The following is a 14,635-nucleotide window of genomic DNA, read 5'->3' on the forward strand; positions in this document are numbered from 1 at the left end:
CTGTGAGGCTGCTGTGCAGGAGCACCCATGCCCAAGCACCTGAGGAGCTGCCAGCAGAGCTGGGGGGCATCAGGGATTTGCGTGGCCCCAGGGTCTGAAATGGTCACAGGGCACAGGGGAGCGGGGAGGCTGGGAGGACCCCAGCCCTGCAGGGGCTCTGGGGCACCAGGGTTCTTGGGGATCCGTTTTTTCTCAGCATTGTGCTCCCTTCTCATGGCCTGGGTCCCCTGGGGCTGAGGTTTGTGGTGCCACGTGTTTGGAAGGGCGAGGGCCAGCACCCCTCCCCCTGGTCCCCAACACACCCTTGGGGAGCCGGGACCATCCGTCAGGGAACACAGGGTTAATGGTCAGCAATGGAGGGATTGGCCTAAATCTGATGCTTATTCGGGTTCTGTGCCAAAAAAGACATTAGGAAGCAGAAGAGGACTTTTTCCCACGCTGGGGTGGCTGGGGGTGCCTGGGGGTGCCACGGGTCCCACCGGGCTCCCTGGGGGGAAAGGTCCCGCTCTGGATGTGGCCCCTGGTGCTGGGAGACGTTGGCTGCTGCTAACAGAGGGGCAGATTTGGGGTGATTTTTGCCATGGGGGCAGCTAGGCACTGGGCTGTGGGTCTGGTGGTAGCCTCCCGGCACTAGGGATGGGTGGCTGGGCCGAGCACAGGCACGGGAAGCATCACCAGTCCTCGCCCCGGCCCCCCCAGCTGCTGCACTCTGGTTTTGGGGGCAACGCTGGGATGAAGACTGTGAGCTCCATCCTCACCACCAAGCTGAGCTGTCCTGGGAGGCTTCCTCAGCCACCACCAGCTGCCCACGGAGGGAGGACAAACCCAGCCTATCCTGCATCAAACCCTCCCACTGAACTGCAAAATAATGATGATAATAGTAATAATAAAAAATCAATAAACATTTATTCGATACAGCTGTTTTTAATACATACAGTACATCGAGTTACCCCTCTGCGGTGCTCGGCGGCGCGGCTGTTAAGAGCTGCTGTTACAGTACTCTCCAACTGAGGATTTGTCAATGATTAACAAAAGAACAGATCGTCACAAATCGGGAGTTTATTATAAGATAGTTTACTGTTAAAACAATTTTATTTTTTGCAAATAAACACTTTTTAATATATATATTTATATATTTATATATATGGTTACAAGTGATAAATTGAAAATTCTTTTTTTTTCCATTTTCTTTTTTTCCCCAAAATACACTTATGCACTAATAACTGGCATTGACGAGAAACATTCGGATATGCCGTGGGATGGGTGTCACCAGGAGAGAAAGAAAAGAACAAAGCACTCCCAGCGTTTGTGGGTGCGAGTGATGCTCCAGGCCGGGGCAGCTCTCGCTTCCTGCCCTGCCGGCACAGCACAGCCAACCTCACCAGCGTGCCATGGTCACGCCGAGGGTTTCCCGCCCATGGCAGCCCCTGGTGATTGAAGCTTTCGGGGACAGCTCATGATGTTTTCCCGTGGGGTCACAACCCGCCCGTCCCCATGGAGGTTTAGCCCTTTCCCCAGGGGCACGGGCGGCAGGACTCTGCAGCGGTGGAGGTGCAGGAGCTGCAAGAGCGGCGGTGCTGCGGTCCCCAGAGCCACCCAGGGACAAACGGGGCTGCAGCTGGAGGAGCCGCCCCGAAGCCCCCACCATGCTCGCAGTCCCCACACTCCCATTTACCTACCATGAGCCACCCCGCCCCAAGCACCCCAGGCAGTGAGTCGGGACCGTGGGGTGACAACCGCTCCCCACCACCCCTCCCCTTCGTGGGGCTTTACATTAACCGTAGGTTATTCCCTGCTGCCTCAAGGGATGACCCTCTGCTCAGGCCCCTGGCCAGTGCACAGAGGGCAGGGACGCCAGGCCCAGGGGGTCCCACACTGCCAGACCTGAGAGTCTCCAAATGCCCACGGGTAAGGGGACGGGAGAGAACGTGCTTGTCCCCCATTACACCCTGCAGCCTCTGCCCGCCCCTCTGGGTTGAGTTTCCCCCCCCCAGTCACTGCCTCAGCGGGAGCACCCCAACGGGCACAACCCAAGTGGCACAACACAAGAGCAACCCAATGGGCACAACCTGATGGGCACAACCTGCCAGGTACAACCCAACAGGCTCCCATGATGCCACCACGGCTCGTCCCTGCCAGCTCACATGCCGTGGGGCAGGCAGCTGCCAGTATTCCTGGTATCGCTCTGGAGCCTTCCCTGGACAAGCAGGAGACAACAAGATCTTTCATGAAGAAGGTGGTGGTGGGAGAATATATTCCTCTTGAGTGATGACTACTGGGGGGAAAATACCTTTTAAGGGGGGTTAAAAACCCTGAAGAGTTCGCTTTCTCATAAAAATTTCCATTTGACCAAGGCGCTGCTTTCACAGGGGCTGTGAGGAGTGTCTCCCAGCTCTGAGGGTGATGGGGGACAGCCCCAGCACTGGGACCACCAGCCCCACTGCCCTGAGCCCATCACCTGCCCCGAGACCCCAGACCGTCCCTGGGGTTCCCTCTGAGACTGTGTCGTCCCCACGATGGCACTGCGGCTGTCCCCGCTCCTGCCCCTCGCTCCTCCCAGGACACTCGCTTGGAGACACTCTTGTTACTGAAGCAGCTGGACAGGTTTCGAGCCAGACCCCAAAATGACCCCCCGCCAAGTCAGCCCTTCGCCAGGTCTCCTGCACCGAGTAGCTCCTGGCCGAGCGCCTGCACCGGGGCTCACCCTCAGCATGGAGCACAGTGCTGGCTGTTAATTTAATCAATGAGAAGCCAATTAATTGCATGTTAATGAGAATCGAGCCCTGTGCTATCCCCAAGGGGAGGTGGTGGGATTATAAGGTCACCATCCAAACCAGCAGCCGGGGCCATGTGGGTCCCCCCTCCCCGGGCCTGGAGCTTTGCCAGGGCGTTTCCCCCATGGAGGGATTTCAGGATCCAGCGGCTCCCTCCACCCCTTCACAGAAATTTTGGTGCCAAACTCTGTGCCAGGTCCCCAGCTCTGCCTGCTCTCCCCATCCTGCCACTGCCTACACCCCCAACAGCCATGGCGTGCCCCCAAGAACCTTCCTTGGGTGCAGGGGTCCCTCCTCACTGACCTTTCCAGTGGTTATTGCTTTGGCAAGCGGGTGTGGAGCTCTGCACGCACCCGGCGCCATCCCTCGGGCTCAGCACAGCAAAATGCCATTGCCAGGACAGCGTCCCCACGTCCCCATCGTGACAAAGACTGAGATGGCTCTGAGAGCGTGGGTCCTACAGTTCCTGAAGCTCTCCTCCCTTCCCTGGGGAGGCAGGATTTGTATCGGCGACACCATCAAAACAAAGATTGGATGGAATGCAAGCAGCAAACAGGCTGAGCCGCAGCAACTAATTAAGCTTTCTTACTAATTGCTTCAAAATCTGGCGCAACTAGCAGTGCTCGGACGGGTTCCATTGCCTGCAGGCACGTGCCCAGCTCGTGGCCGAGCACGCCGGGTGATGCAGATGGTGGCATCTGGCTGCCGGGAGCCGCAGCCGGAGCAGGAGCATCGGCTCCCCCGAGAACCCACCCTGGATTCAGACACTGCCGTACCCTCCCTCCCTCCGTGGCTGTAATAACCTGCCAGTGGAGAAGGATGACAATTATTACTGAGTGGCTCCTCAGAGCAGGGAAATGATACTGAGCCTCCGGTGGGCGGAGGACAGGCAGTGAAGAGTGGCGAAGGAAACTGAGGGTTAGAAGTTTTAATTGATTAAAGTAAAAGCAGAAGCTCTCCTCCCCCCGACTCCACCTTCCTGACTCCTGCATTGGGGAAAAGAATTGAATTAAGGTTTTTCTGTTCTGTTACCAAGAGAAAACGTGCCTGTTTCACAAGGACCGAGGTAGCCTGGTTTTTGTCTGGAGACAGACACATCCTGGTCCAGGGATGGTTCCCTCCAGGCCAGAGCGAGGTGTTACGATGGTATTAGTACAGACGCAAATAAAAGCCCGGGGAAAGAGAGCAAGCGAGGGACAGCGCACCATGCACGGACTTCCCTACCCCCAAGGAAGACGGGTGGGGGCTTGGATGCATACGGGTGGGCCAAGACTCACCCCACGGTGGGTCCCAGCTGGAGGGACAAGGCAAGTGCGACATGCTGTAAAGCAGGACCCATGATTGTCACTTGATGCTGCCCCCTGTCCCTGTCCCATTCCGCAGCTGCAGCTGGGTGACCGAAACCCCGTTTGTCCTTCCTGGGCAATCAGCACCTTTGGGATGGGGTGCAATGGGGCCCCTGAATCGCCCTTTCTGCCAGCTGGACCTGCCCGCACTGGTCAGGCAGCTCGACGGCTGCTGGCTCACCCTGACCCCAGCACTGCCATCGCGGCATTGCCATTGCCGCTGCAGTGCTCCACGTCCAGCTACATTTGCAAAGACAACTTGAGCACTGGGGCGCAGCTCCCTCCATCACACCCCTGCCACGGTCTCACCGTGATGCTCCACAGCGCTCACGGCATTCCCACAACTTTAGGTTAGGCCCTCCAACCTGACCCGTCCTACAGCAACCCCCTCTCCCATCACCTTCCAGGGGTGCTCACACCTCCCGCACCCCCTCTCACAGCCACGGCCAGCCCCGCCATCTCGGGACGATGCTGTGCCGGCCCCATGCCACGCTCCTCTGCCTGTGCCTTGCGCTGCCAAGACAAACCCCTGCACTGTGCTGGCCACACAGCCAACTCACCACGCAGCCGGTCCCCGCCGAAGCACGTTCCCTCTCAGCCCAAGGCTGTGAGGAATGCATGACCAGGACCCCCAGTGCATCAACTGCCAGACCCTGCCATCCCTCTGCCCCTACTCGGCCGCTTGCATGGGTCAAACATCTTTGGAAACATTGTCCTGGGAGCAGGGATGCAGGTGCTGCCTGCACTGGGAGGCTGGAGCCCGCCGGAGGCTGCCCAGACAGGCAGGCAGCACTGCCGCGGGCAGCCCCCTGCTCCGGCACGCAGCTGCAGAGAGACCCCATCCAAGGGGACCCCGCTGCTATTGCACTTTTCTTTCGCTCAAGTGTCACCAGTTTGGCGCAGGGAGTAAGAAGGGAAGTCACGGGCAGGGCGAGGGGGGAAGGCAGCAGGGTCCTGCCAGGCAGGGGTGCAGGCAGAGGGGTATGTACATGGGCGGGGGGTGGAGAACGGTCCAGCTTGCTTGATCCTGTTTGTTTTCCAGTGTGAAACAAGGTCTGTGACTTGTTTAAAGTGGTTAATTGGTATTTTCTGTCTCTTTTTTTTTTTTTTTTCTTTTTTGTAAAAAGGGGTGAGTGGAGGGTGGGGGGGAGGTGGGATGGGGGGGACAGAAAACTGGGAGAGACCCCCACCCTGTTACCCTGGGCTGTAAACGAATCCTCGGAGACGAGTCTCTGAGCTGCTCATTTCTCGGGCATCTTACTGGCTCCCCCCTTCCGCTGGCTCGGGAGCTTGGGGACACGCTCGTCCCTGTCGGGGCTGCCTCGGGAGCCTTCCCAGTGCTCGAGGGTTTTCTTGTGATTAGTCTTTGCTGCCACACTCTCTCTGCCCTTTGGGGACGTTTCTGGAGGCCTCTCCTTGGGTTTTCTCCCCCTTTTCTTCCCGCTTGTGCTTTTTTTTTTCTCTTCCTTGCTGGAAGAAAGCTGTTCCCTGTTTTTCTTTTTCCGGCTGGCCTCTGCAGAGGTTCGGAACCAGTTCTGTGTCCATGGGGTGACACAGAGGTTAGTGACCATCCTGGGGCCAGGCACTGGCACACATAACCCATGCCTCACCTGCCCATGCCTGGACCACCCCACGCCCCACTGGTACCACCTCCCCGACGACAAGCTGAGCAGTGCTGCGCAGCTGCAACTGGCCCAGGGGTGTTGGGGACTCAAAAGGGGGACAGGGAGGTCCCCCTCAGGCTGTCAGCATTGCTGATGCTGCTGGGAGCTGCTGTGCTCTGCACTTGGCAGACATGGATGGATGGAGCGGGACAGCCTGAGGATGGGTGTGTTGGAGCAGGGACAAGCCTGGATCAGCCCCTGCCATTTCCTTACCTCTGAATGAGCCTTGATGATGTGGTATTTGACCCCGCTTTCGGAACTGAACTCCTTCTGGCACAGGAGGCAGCGGTACTTGCCCACCGAGTGGTCGCCCTGCAAGACACAGCATCCTCCTGCAACCCCAAGCAGAGCTGAAACACCCTGGAGGGGTGGCCCTCCCTGCTGTGCTCCCCTCTAAGCAGAGAGGATGATGCTAGAACCTCGAAGCAACAGAAAATAGATACTCATTTCTAAACCACCAGATTTCTGCTTGCTTTTGGTCACAGGCCAGGAGCTTACAACTGCCTCTTCTGCTCTGAATCTCAGCCCATGCTGGTTGTGCCGCTGCAGCTTTGGCAGTGATGGCTGTCGAGGTGCTGGTGCCAGGCATCAAAGTGTCGCGTCCTAGGAGCTCAGAGGGCAGCGAGGGGCAGGTTTTGCTGCCTGTGCATCCCCAACACTGGTTGTTACATTACCTCCAACACGGTGTGTGTCCCTGGGCATTCGCGAGGCTGACAGGGCCGATCGCCCCATTTCATCACTGTAGCAGATTTGTGATCTCCTGGGACTGAACCGCCACCTAATTTATGTCCAACACACTCACCTAATTTTCCTTTTATGCTGTCAAAGAGATGCAGCCACTGCTGGATTTCTGTCATTAGAGCCCTTGTGGGGATGACTGATCTCCCAGCTCTGCTGCAGTTCACGGCACAGGGGAGATAATGTGCTCTCTATTGACGAGGGGTTTATGGATGGGCCCCTCCAGGCGATATATATGCTCCCTGGGAATTTCTTCACTGCTCGCTCTGCGCTGTAAATCTGGAGTTAGACAGGTCTTTCATTTCAGGGACAGGCAGGACGCGGGCAGGCCTGGCCCCACTGCAGGCCGGCTTCAGAAACACTCATGCAAAAATCACCTCTGTGCATCAATACCTGCTGAGGATGGGGCACTGCCTGGGAGCATCCTCCGCTCTCAGTAAGGCTTGATGTATTTCAACCAATTCTGCAGGATTTTACAGCAGAAATCACAGGCCAGCTCAGGAGGAGCTGTGATTTATGCCAGATTTGGTGGCCCATATATCCATTGCAAAAGTAAATCCTCTGTAAAGGCGAGAGTCCTGCTGATGGCAGCGTGTGGGGGACATGAAGCAGCTAACTCCCCCAGTGGTGACCCCCAGTACTCAGCCCCAGCTACGCTGGACTTGCCGGACTTGAAGGGTGCAGCTCAGCGGTTAAAGAAAATGCTCTTGCAAACGCCTGGCTGCTTTCTGTGCGCAGAATCAGCCAGGAAATGGCTCCATTTTCTCTTGGAGACTGTTTGCTGGTGGGCTGCCTGGTGCTGCAGGCTAGCAAAGGAACTGCCCTAGTCTCCTGCGTTTGCACTTTTATCCTGAATAAATACAGCTTCTTCTGCTGGATCTCTGCAGCCCATTTTCTAAATGATCTCATTAGGGTTTGATGTTCCAGCTAGTGTTGGAGGAGTGCAGGAGTTTGTGTTTTTAATAACTACGGGGTATGTATTGGAGCTGCCTCCTGGAAGCTCCATTCAATGGAAGCTGCAGCTGGAAACGTTTCAGGGTATAAAGCTTTACCAGCTCTTACTCAGCTCCAATTTGAGGGACCTACGCTGAGCTCCCGATCCCTCCCCCACGGCGGCTGCAGGCCACCGGAGCTCACTGAGGCAGCAGCGTTGCTGCTCTGTTGAGCGAGAGGGCACTGGTCTCTGCAGAGAGCGGCCGCCTCTTCCGGCCTCACCTCCATCCCCAGGATGCACCCCACCAGCATCTCTCCAGCTGGGGAAACCGCTGACCTTCCAGAGGGGCTGCAGGCTGCCCAAATGAATGGAGAAAGACCCCTGATTCCCACCTGCCTCAGATAACGTTCAGCTTCCAACACTCCACCCCCTGGCTCTGAGCTGCTGTGGCTGATGCGTGGCTGTGTGCAAGGTGCTGGCTGCGCTGGGTAGCTAAAGGCTCGCACACAACTCGGGTTGCAGAAGCCGTGCTAGGTAGGGGCTGCTGCAGGACAGGGACGCTGAGGTGGAAGAATGCGAGGTAGGCGGGCTTGCTCCCACTGCCCCACCTCCGAGGCACCGGGTGTGTCAGAGGTCTAGGCTCTTGGGTGAGACATTTGTGTTGCAAGACCTGTCCTCCAAGGCTGGGGCGGTAGCTAAAACCCCTTCATCACATCCCCCCCCGCACCTGGAGCCTCTCTGCCTTCAGCTGCGGGTTTGATCCTGCCCAGGAGGATGGTGCTGAGGGCGAGCAGCTGGACTGGGATGGTGCAACAACGGGCTGAGCGGTGACAACTCAACAGGCAGTGGCATGGCTCGGCCAGCCCTCCTAGCAGTCATGTTCCTTTAACCTGTGCCATTGTCCCTTGGCCTGTCACTTCCCAACAACCCTGGGGGGAAAAAAACCCAAAATCTAACCCCATCTCTGAGCTGAGACTGTAAAAGGAGGGACCTACCTTGTTGCAGTTGGCCAGGTGAGCTTTCAAACCCGAGACGCTGGAGTAAATGGCTTCACAGCACTGTGGAAGAAACAAAGCAGAGTTTGCCACAATCCCCCCTCATCTCCGTGCCTTCCTCTGTGCCAGGGCCAGGAGCCTGCTGCGCCAGCAAGGCCACCGGTCCAGGCTAAGCAGCATGAGGTTAATGCTCTGCAAGACGCGGAGGGCTCTGGTCACACGTTTCCTATTAGCGCTAATGGGAGTCATGTGGCCACATCCCTCTGCAACGGGCTGAAAAATGTCTCCCCTAAATGTCTCCATGGAAAACGTACATTTGTGAGCAGTCAGGAGGTCCTGCTGGGCTACAGGAGTTCTTGGAGCCACAGCAGACGCTTAACGGAGAAGAGAAATCACCCGGGCAGCAGCATGACCAGTTTCTGAGCAACGTCTTTTCAAAGTGCCTGTGTATGACATTAATTAGCCAGCGCGTCTCCCCCGGCCTTGCGGTAACAGCCTCGTTCAAAACTGCCATTAGCAAGGCTTTGTTTCAGATGATAAATCAACAGCCCAGCATGAGGGTGGAGTTCACCTCCCTGCCAGATCAGGCCAATGCTGCACGGACACGCACCACGTCCCTGAGGTCTTTGCCTATCATAGGGCTTTAAAAAGAACGGCTTAAAACCAGCCTCGGCTTTACTCTGGGAAAAGCAGGTTCTCTGCATAAAAAGGCTCTTGAGCATAGAGTGTGCAGCCTTTGCCCAGTCTGGATCTCAGGAGCTCCCCAAACGCAGCTCCAGATCCTGAATCAGGCAATGCTGAACCATCAGCCCAAGGGCACCTGGGGAGAGGGTGGCCTGGTCCCCGAGGCCAGTGGCTCATGCGCACCAGGATGGTTCCAAAGGTGGGACACACTTCAATCAGGCATGGCAACAACCCCAGGGAGAGGGGGTGAAACAAGGGTCTGAGCATCACTGCTAGCTTTGTCTGGGGCCCAACAAGAACCTGCCCCAAAACTCCCACCTTCCTCCCACAGACTGAGACCAGCTGGCATGGAGAAGAACAGAGATGGTCCTTACGTTGTTGGGACAGTTGATGTGGCCCTTTTCCTTCACTTCGTTCTTCCAGTTTTCCAGCAGCCTTGGATTGAGTTTTGGAAGCCCCGGTCGGGTGTAATTGAGCTGCAAACAATGGAAGATGGTTAGCAGAGCGGCACGCACCAGTCTGGTCCTCAGTGGAGTCCTCGCTCTTCACATGGGTCTTGCCCACCCCCTCGGAGAAGTGAATCAGGGCTGAAAACTAGTTGGAAGGCTTGACCCAGAGATGTCATCTCCCCCCTGGGGCACTGTACAGCAGGGGGGTGGCTCTGCCCACTGCTCTGCTACCGGCAAGGTGGCAGCTGGGCTGAGGGGTGGCTGTGGGCGAGGAGCAGGGCAGGAGCCCCCTGCACTACAGCCACCACATGGTGCTGGCACACGGGAGAGAGGAGGCTCCTGCTCCTGCTCCATGGTGGGGCCAGGCCTGGACCCGCTGTTTTCAGTGCATCGCATTGGCGTGGCCCTTCCGCTGCGTTTCATAACCAGAAGAATATACAGCCCTGCACACTGGGCAGAGGGGACGGATGCCAAGAGCCTCCATGGCTGCCTTCCACTGATGAATGGGCACAACCCGTTAAACAATGAAAGGCTCTTGTGTCTCTGCCTCTCCTTCTGGCAGGGCAGCTCTTTCCAAGTGCTTTTAATTACCACTTTATTAGCAACTTTGAGGTCTAGCATAGCAGACCGGCCTTCCCAACTCCATTTCTGCGTGTTCAGCACAAGCAAACGTGGCTGCAGCATCTCTGTGCCTCCCAACTGTGGCACTTAGCCTTACCTGCAGGGCCAGTCTCTGCATTCCACCACGGCACAGTCCACAGGGGACAGGAGACTGCTCTGCCTGCAATCTGAGCTGCCTGACTGCCTGCTGCACAATGTCAGCACAACTCCCAGCCCAACCTACTGAGCTCTGCTAGGTCTGATGGATGCTGTTTTGGTCCCAAGCCCCAAACTTGCCCCAAGCTGGAGCAGGGCTGGGTGCGCTTGCACATGGCATCCTATGGGCACGGGTACCCGAACACATGCTGCTCTCCGTGGGCACCTCCAAGCATGGGGCACAGCTGCATCAAAGCATCCATGCTGGCTGGGGAAGACACACAGACAAACGGTACTTGCAGAGGTGCAAACCCAGGCCCTGTTTTCGAAATGTGCCCCTAGGACATGGAGCTTGTGGTTCTGACGCAGCAGGGAGGCAGCTGGCTGGATTTCTTTTTCAGCTGTGATTCTCACTGAACATGCTGATGAAGCTGTGAAATTTGCCTTTGTCCAGCTCCCTCCAACAGGCTGCTCCCAAACCTTCCTGCAAAGGGGAGCTTCCACCAAGGGCTGGGGATGTGGAAGGCTCAGACAGCAACTGCTTGTTTCCACCCAAATTTAAGTGATCCACAAGCCTCCACAGCCCCACCTCAGCACACGGAGGGGCATGGCTGAAGAAGGGAGCCTGCGGAGAGCTGGGCCCCATGTGAGGGGCAGGGGCAAAAGGCCTTGGGAAACAGTGCTATGAATGCTGGTGAGGACGGATGTGGAAAAATCCCTGGAGCCCCAGTGTGCTGCTATTCTGTTGTGCTTCGCGGCTGGGGGAGATGCCAGCAGAGCTCTCTGAAGCACTGGGATGGTACATATACCAACCGCCTGGTCCTCACAGCCTGGGGAAGGCAATGCCACCTCCAGGGGAGAACACAGGAGTCCCTTTTTGTCATTGATACTGAGAGCCAGGACACCAAACGGCCTCCTTAATTAAAAACCAATCAATCCCATGAATGAGTAAACATTAACGGTAACTGCACACAGCCCCAGCAACAACCTCTCCCTCCGCGCATCCCTGGGGAACAGACGAGGGGGATATTCAGAGATGCAGACTCCGCTGCTCCAGCTTCCCACTCCAGAGAAAAATCCCTCCCCACTCTCCTCCAACAGCCCTGCACAATAACATGCAAATCCCATGTCTTCCCGGGGCGCTGCGGTTCTGGGAATGTCAAAGTCATCTTTATGTCTCTATTAAGGGGGAGCCCCAGGCATGGAATATTTTAATTTTTTTTCCATTTATTTTCCTCAAACAGCCTGTAAGTGAAAATCTTCATGGCCAAATCACTAAACGACTACAACTGGTTTTGGCCACAGCCCATCCCTTCTGAACAGTCGAAGGATGCTGGGGTGGGAAGACTTGTTTTCTTTGACTGATGGTTTTATTTAATTAACTTTCATATTTCAATCCTCTCCACTCCCTAGACAGCTCGCTCTCCCCTTCCCCAAAATATATCACAGTAAATGAGAACCATGCAGGCTGCCTCGGCCCCAGCCAACAAACTCCCCTGGAAGCCTTTCCGAGGTCCCCAGCGTGAGGCACGGCTCTCCCATCGTCCTGTGGAAACCGTGGCTGATGCTGTCTGGGAGGCAAAGCCAAAACACGCCCAGGGGTGCTGGCCAGCAGCCGGGTCCCATACGCGGCTCCGGGCAGCTGGGTCACACCACACTGGCGCTGCCGAGCAAGGGGAGGAAGGATGGACTCGGCCTGGCCAAGCTCCGGGTCAGCAGCTGGAGCTGGGATCTGTTTTGGCCCACCAGTGACATGAGTCCGCAGGGCTCAGCCTGGCTCCCACCCGGATCGCAGGGCCATTGTTTTAGGGGATCAACCCAAGCCAGGCTTTTCTGCTCTGGAATCTATCCTGGCTCCAGGATGGGGTTTTCTTAAAAACTCGAGCCTGGACATGACTTGTCCCCTTCAGCTTTATGACTGGCCTATGGCAACCCTTTGCTCTGGACCCCCATCACCCCACCATGCAGCACCCAGGCTCTGGGGGGATGTGCAGCCTCTGTGGCTGCTCCCAGCCCTGCAGCAACACCCAGGCCCCAAGCTGTGGGGAGGTGAACAGGGTGCTCTTGCACCCCACAGAGGAGCTCTGCATCCCTCCCTGTGCGGCACCACCACCTCCAGCACAGTGTTCACGGCATCTTGAAACAAGCCACCCACCTCGAGCTCCACAGGGAACGCATCACACCATGGAAGAGTGATGTTTCCATGGCGTTACCTCCTCTTTCGCCTCTTCGATGCCTCCTCCCTCTGCTCGAGGAGGCTATTTCTCTCAATCCAGCCTCCAAAATGCATAAGGTCATCATACCCTGCCAGATTCCAGAGGCTACCACAGCCTGCCTGCACCACCAAGCTGGGAACCTGCCTGCCTCTCACTCCTTCCATGGCAGCCCCACAACAGCTCATGGGCAGGCGATGGCCCCGGTGAAGACCAGAGGAGGGTTGGAGGATCGGCATCATCTTCACAGACCTTCTGGAATGGGGATTTTTTTTCCCAGAAAAGCAGCAGGGGTGTGCCCTTCCCCATCTGACATCCCCAGCAAGCGGCTGTTGTGAAACATCCCATCTGTTTCAGCTTATCCAGAGGCAAATAAAGATCGGAGCGAGAAAATAAGACTCCAGTGTATATTTAGAAATGCTGGATTTGGTTAGTGCAGAATGAAGGCAGAGCAGGGCCTGGGATCGAGCAGCAATCGTTTATTCTAATGCCATTGCTTTGGTGCGAAGGAATCCATCCTCCCGGGGAAAGGCGAATGCATCCCGGCATGGGCCACCAACAGGATCCAAACCCGAAGTCCCTTCTCCCTGGCTGGGATCAGCTGCCACGTGGGCCATGCCTGCCATGGGGCTGCAAACCCCTGTATCTCACTAGCCTGCTGAGAAGCTGCTTGCCTTCCCCTGGGGAAAAGCTTTGCTGCCTGGAGAAGGGATGGAGAAGAGGGGTGGCTTTCTTCAACAGCTCCCTTGAAATCCACGTTGACTTCTGGGGCCACGGAGGGTAACTGGAGACCTTGGGGACAGAGCAGGTCCTGTGCTGCAGGAAGTCCAGGTGCACCCAGCCATCACTGGTTACAGACTAGAGCTGGGAAGCATCCGTCCCTCTGGGACCATGGAAATCCCCTGGTCCTGCTGAGATGGTGCAGGAGCAGCTGCAATCTGCCACCAATCCCTGACATCCCACCTCTGTCCAGGTCCAAGCCAGCGAGGGGGGCCTGCAGGCCCGGCAGCATACTCCCAATGGCTGGATATGGTCCGTGGGAAGGCAGCATTGCTGGTAACCATGAGTCCTACTGCCCTGGTCATGGTTCACTGGTGTTTGTCTTTCTGCAGCTCCAGTGCCTCCAGGCTGTTGGCTCCCTTGGAGGGATGGTCACCATGTGTGCTTGGCAGGGTGGTGGCATGGGGACGTGGGGATGCTGCTGCTCCTCCAAACCTCCTGCGCTGCCCAAGGCTGGACCCGCCACAGAGCTGTCCTGCTGTCATGGCTGAAGCCACTTCCAAGGGAATGGCTATTTTTGGGGCTGTAACAGGGTCAACAGGGTGCTTGCTGGCATGTCTGAGTTGCTCGCATTTGGGAGGTTTTTTCCCTGCACACTGAACTTGTAAATGTAGACCAGTCCTGAGCGGTGCAAGAGGCTGCTCAGTAGTGCAGCACAGAGTGTGCTGAAGTCAGCAAGCTCCCACCAGCCTCCCCAGGCAGAACCTGCCTCCCTCCTCCTTCCAGCACCGCTTGTTAAGAAAAAATGTCATAGACTGAACAGATTATATTTTAGAATGTTGTCAAGGGAACGTGACAGTCACTGCAAGACGCACCCGCAGGCACACTCACAGCTACGTATGCACTGGCCCACTGCACTGACCTCCTCTGAAATCCATCTGTGCGACACACAGCCAGGACAGCCAGGGAGAGCAGCCCATGCAGGGCCCAAGGTCCTGATCCAGATCAAGAGACTTGTTTTGCCACCTGGGAGTTGGTCCAGCTCCCTCCTTGCTCATCTTTAATGCAGACCTCCTTCCACCAACCTCACAGCAATTCTCTTTGTTTTTCAGTGCCAAGATGGGGCTCAATTAAACTTGAACAATTAGATTCTGAACACTAGAAATGTCTTATAAACACCCCCCCACATACCCCCAGCATTTCATGGAGCAATTAGACCAGTTGCTGCAACCTTTACAATGCCTTTGTATGTCAGCGTGCACATGGGCCCCTTGTCCAGGCCTGGGACTCTTGGCTGCTCCCTCAATTCAAACAGAAAATACCCAAAGTCAGGAGTAAGGCGAGCAATTCAAGGAGGAAAGT

At 56.5% G+C, this 14,635-nt stretch overlaps 1 protein-coding gene across 1 annotated transcript in view; it reads right to left on the minus strand.

Annotated features, from left to right (window-relative positions):
* Positions 1-5,181: 5,181 nt before the first annotated feature.
* ZNF512B (zinc finger protein 512B) overlaps positions 5,182-14,635 on the minus strand; it is a 31,605-nt gene continuing 22,151 nt past the window's right edge. The window contains exons 14-17 of the mRNA XM_075109171.1: positions 9,510-9,611; positions 8,452-8,514; positions 5,998-6,096; positions 5,182-5,655 (exon numbers count right to left, since the gene is read on the minus strand). Of these exons, the coding sequence (XP_074965272.1) occupies positions 5,362-5,655; positions 5,998-6,096; positions 8,452-8,514; positions 9,510-9,611 (558 nt within the window). The 3' untranslated portion in view covers positions 5,182-5,361. The remainder of the gene's footprint in view (positions 5,656-5,997; positions 6,097-8,451; positions 8,515-9,509; positions 9,612-14,635) is intronic.

This window comes from Phalacrocorax aristotelis, chromosome 13, assembly GCF_949628215.1.
Source record: "Phalacrocorax aristotelis chromosome 13, bGulAri2.1, whole genome shotgun sequence".
Taxonomy (NCBI): Eukaryota; Metazoa; Chordata; class Aves; order Suliformes; family Phalacrocoracidae; genus Phalacrocorax; species Phalacrocorax aristotelis.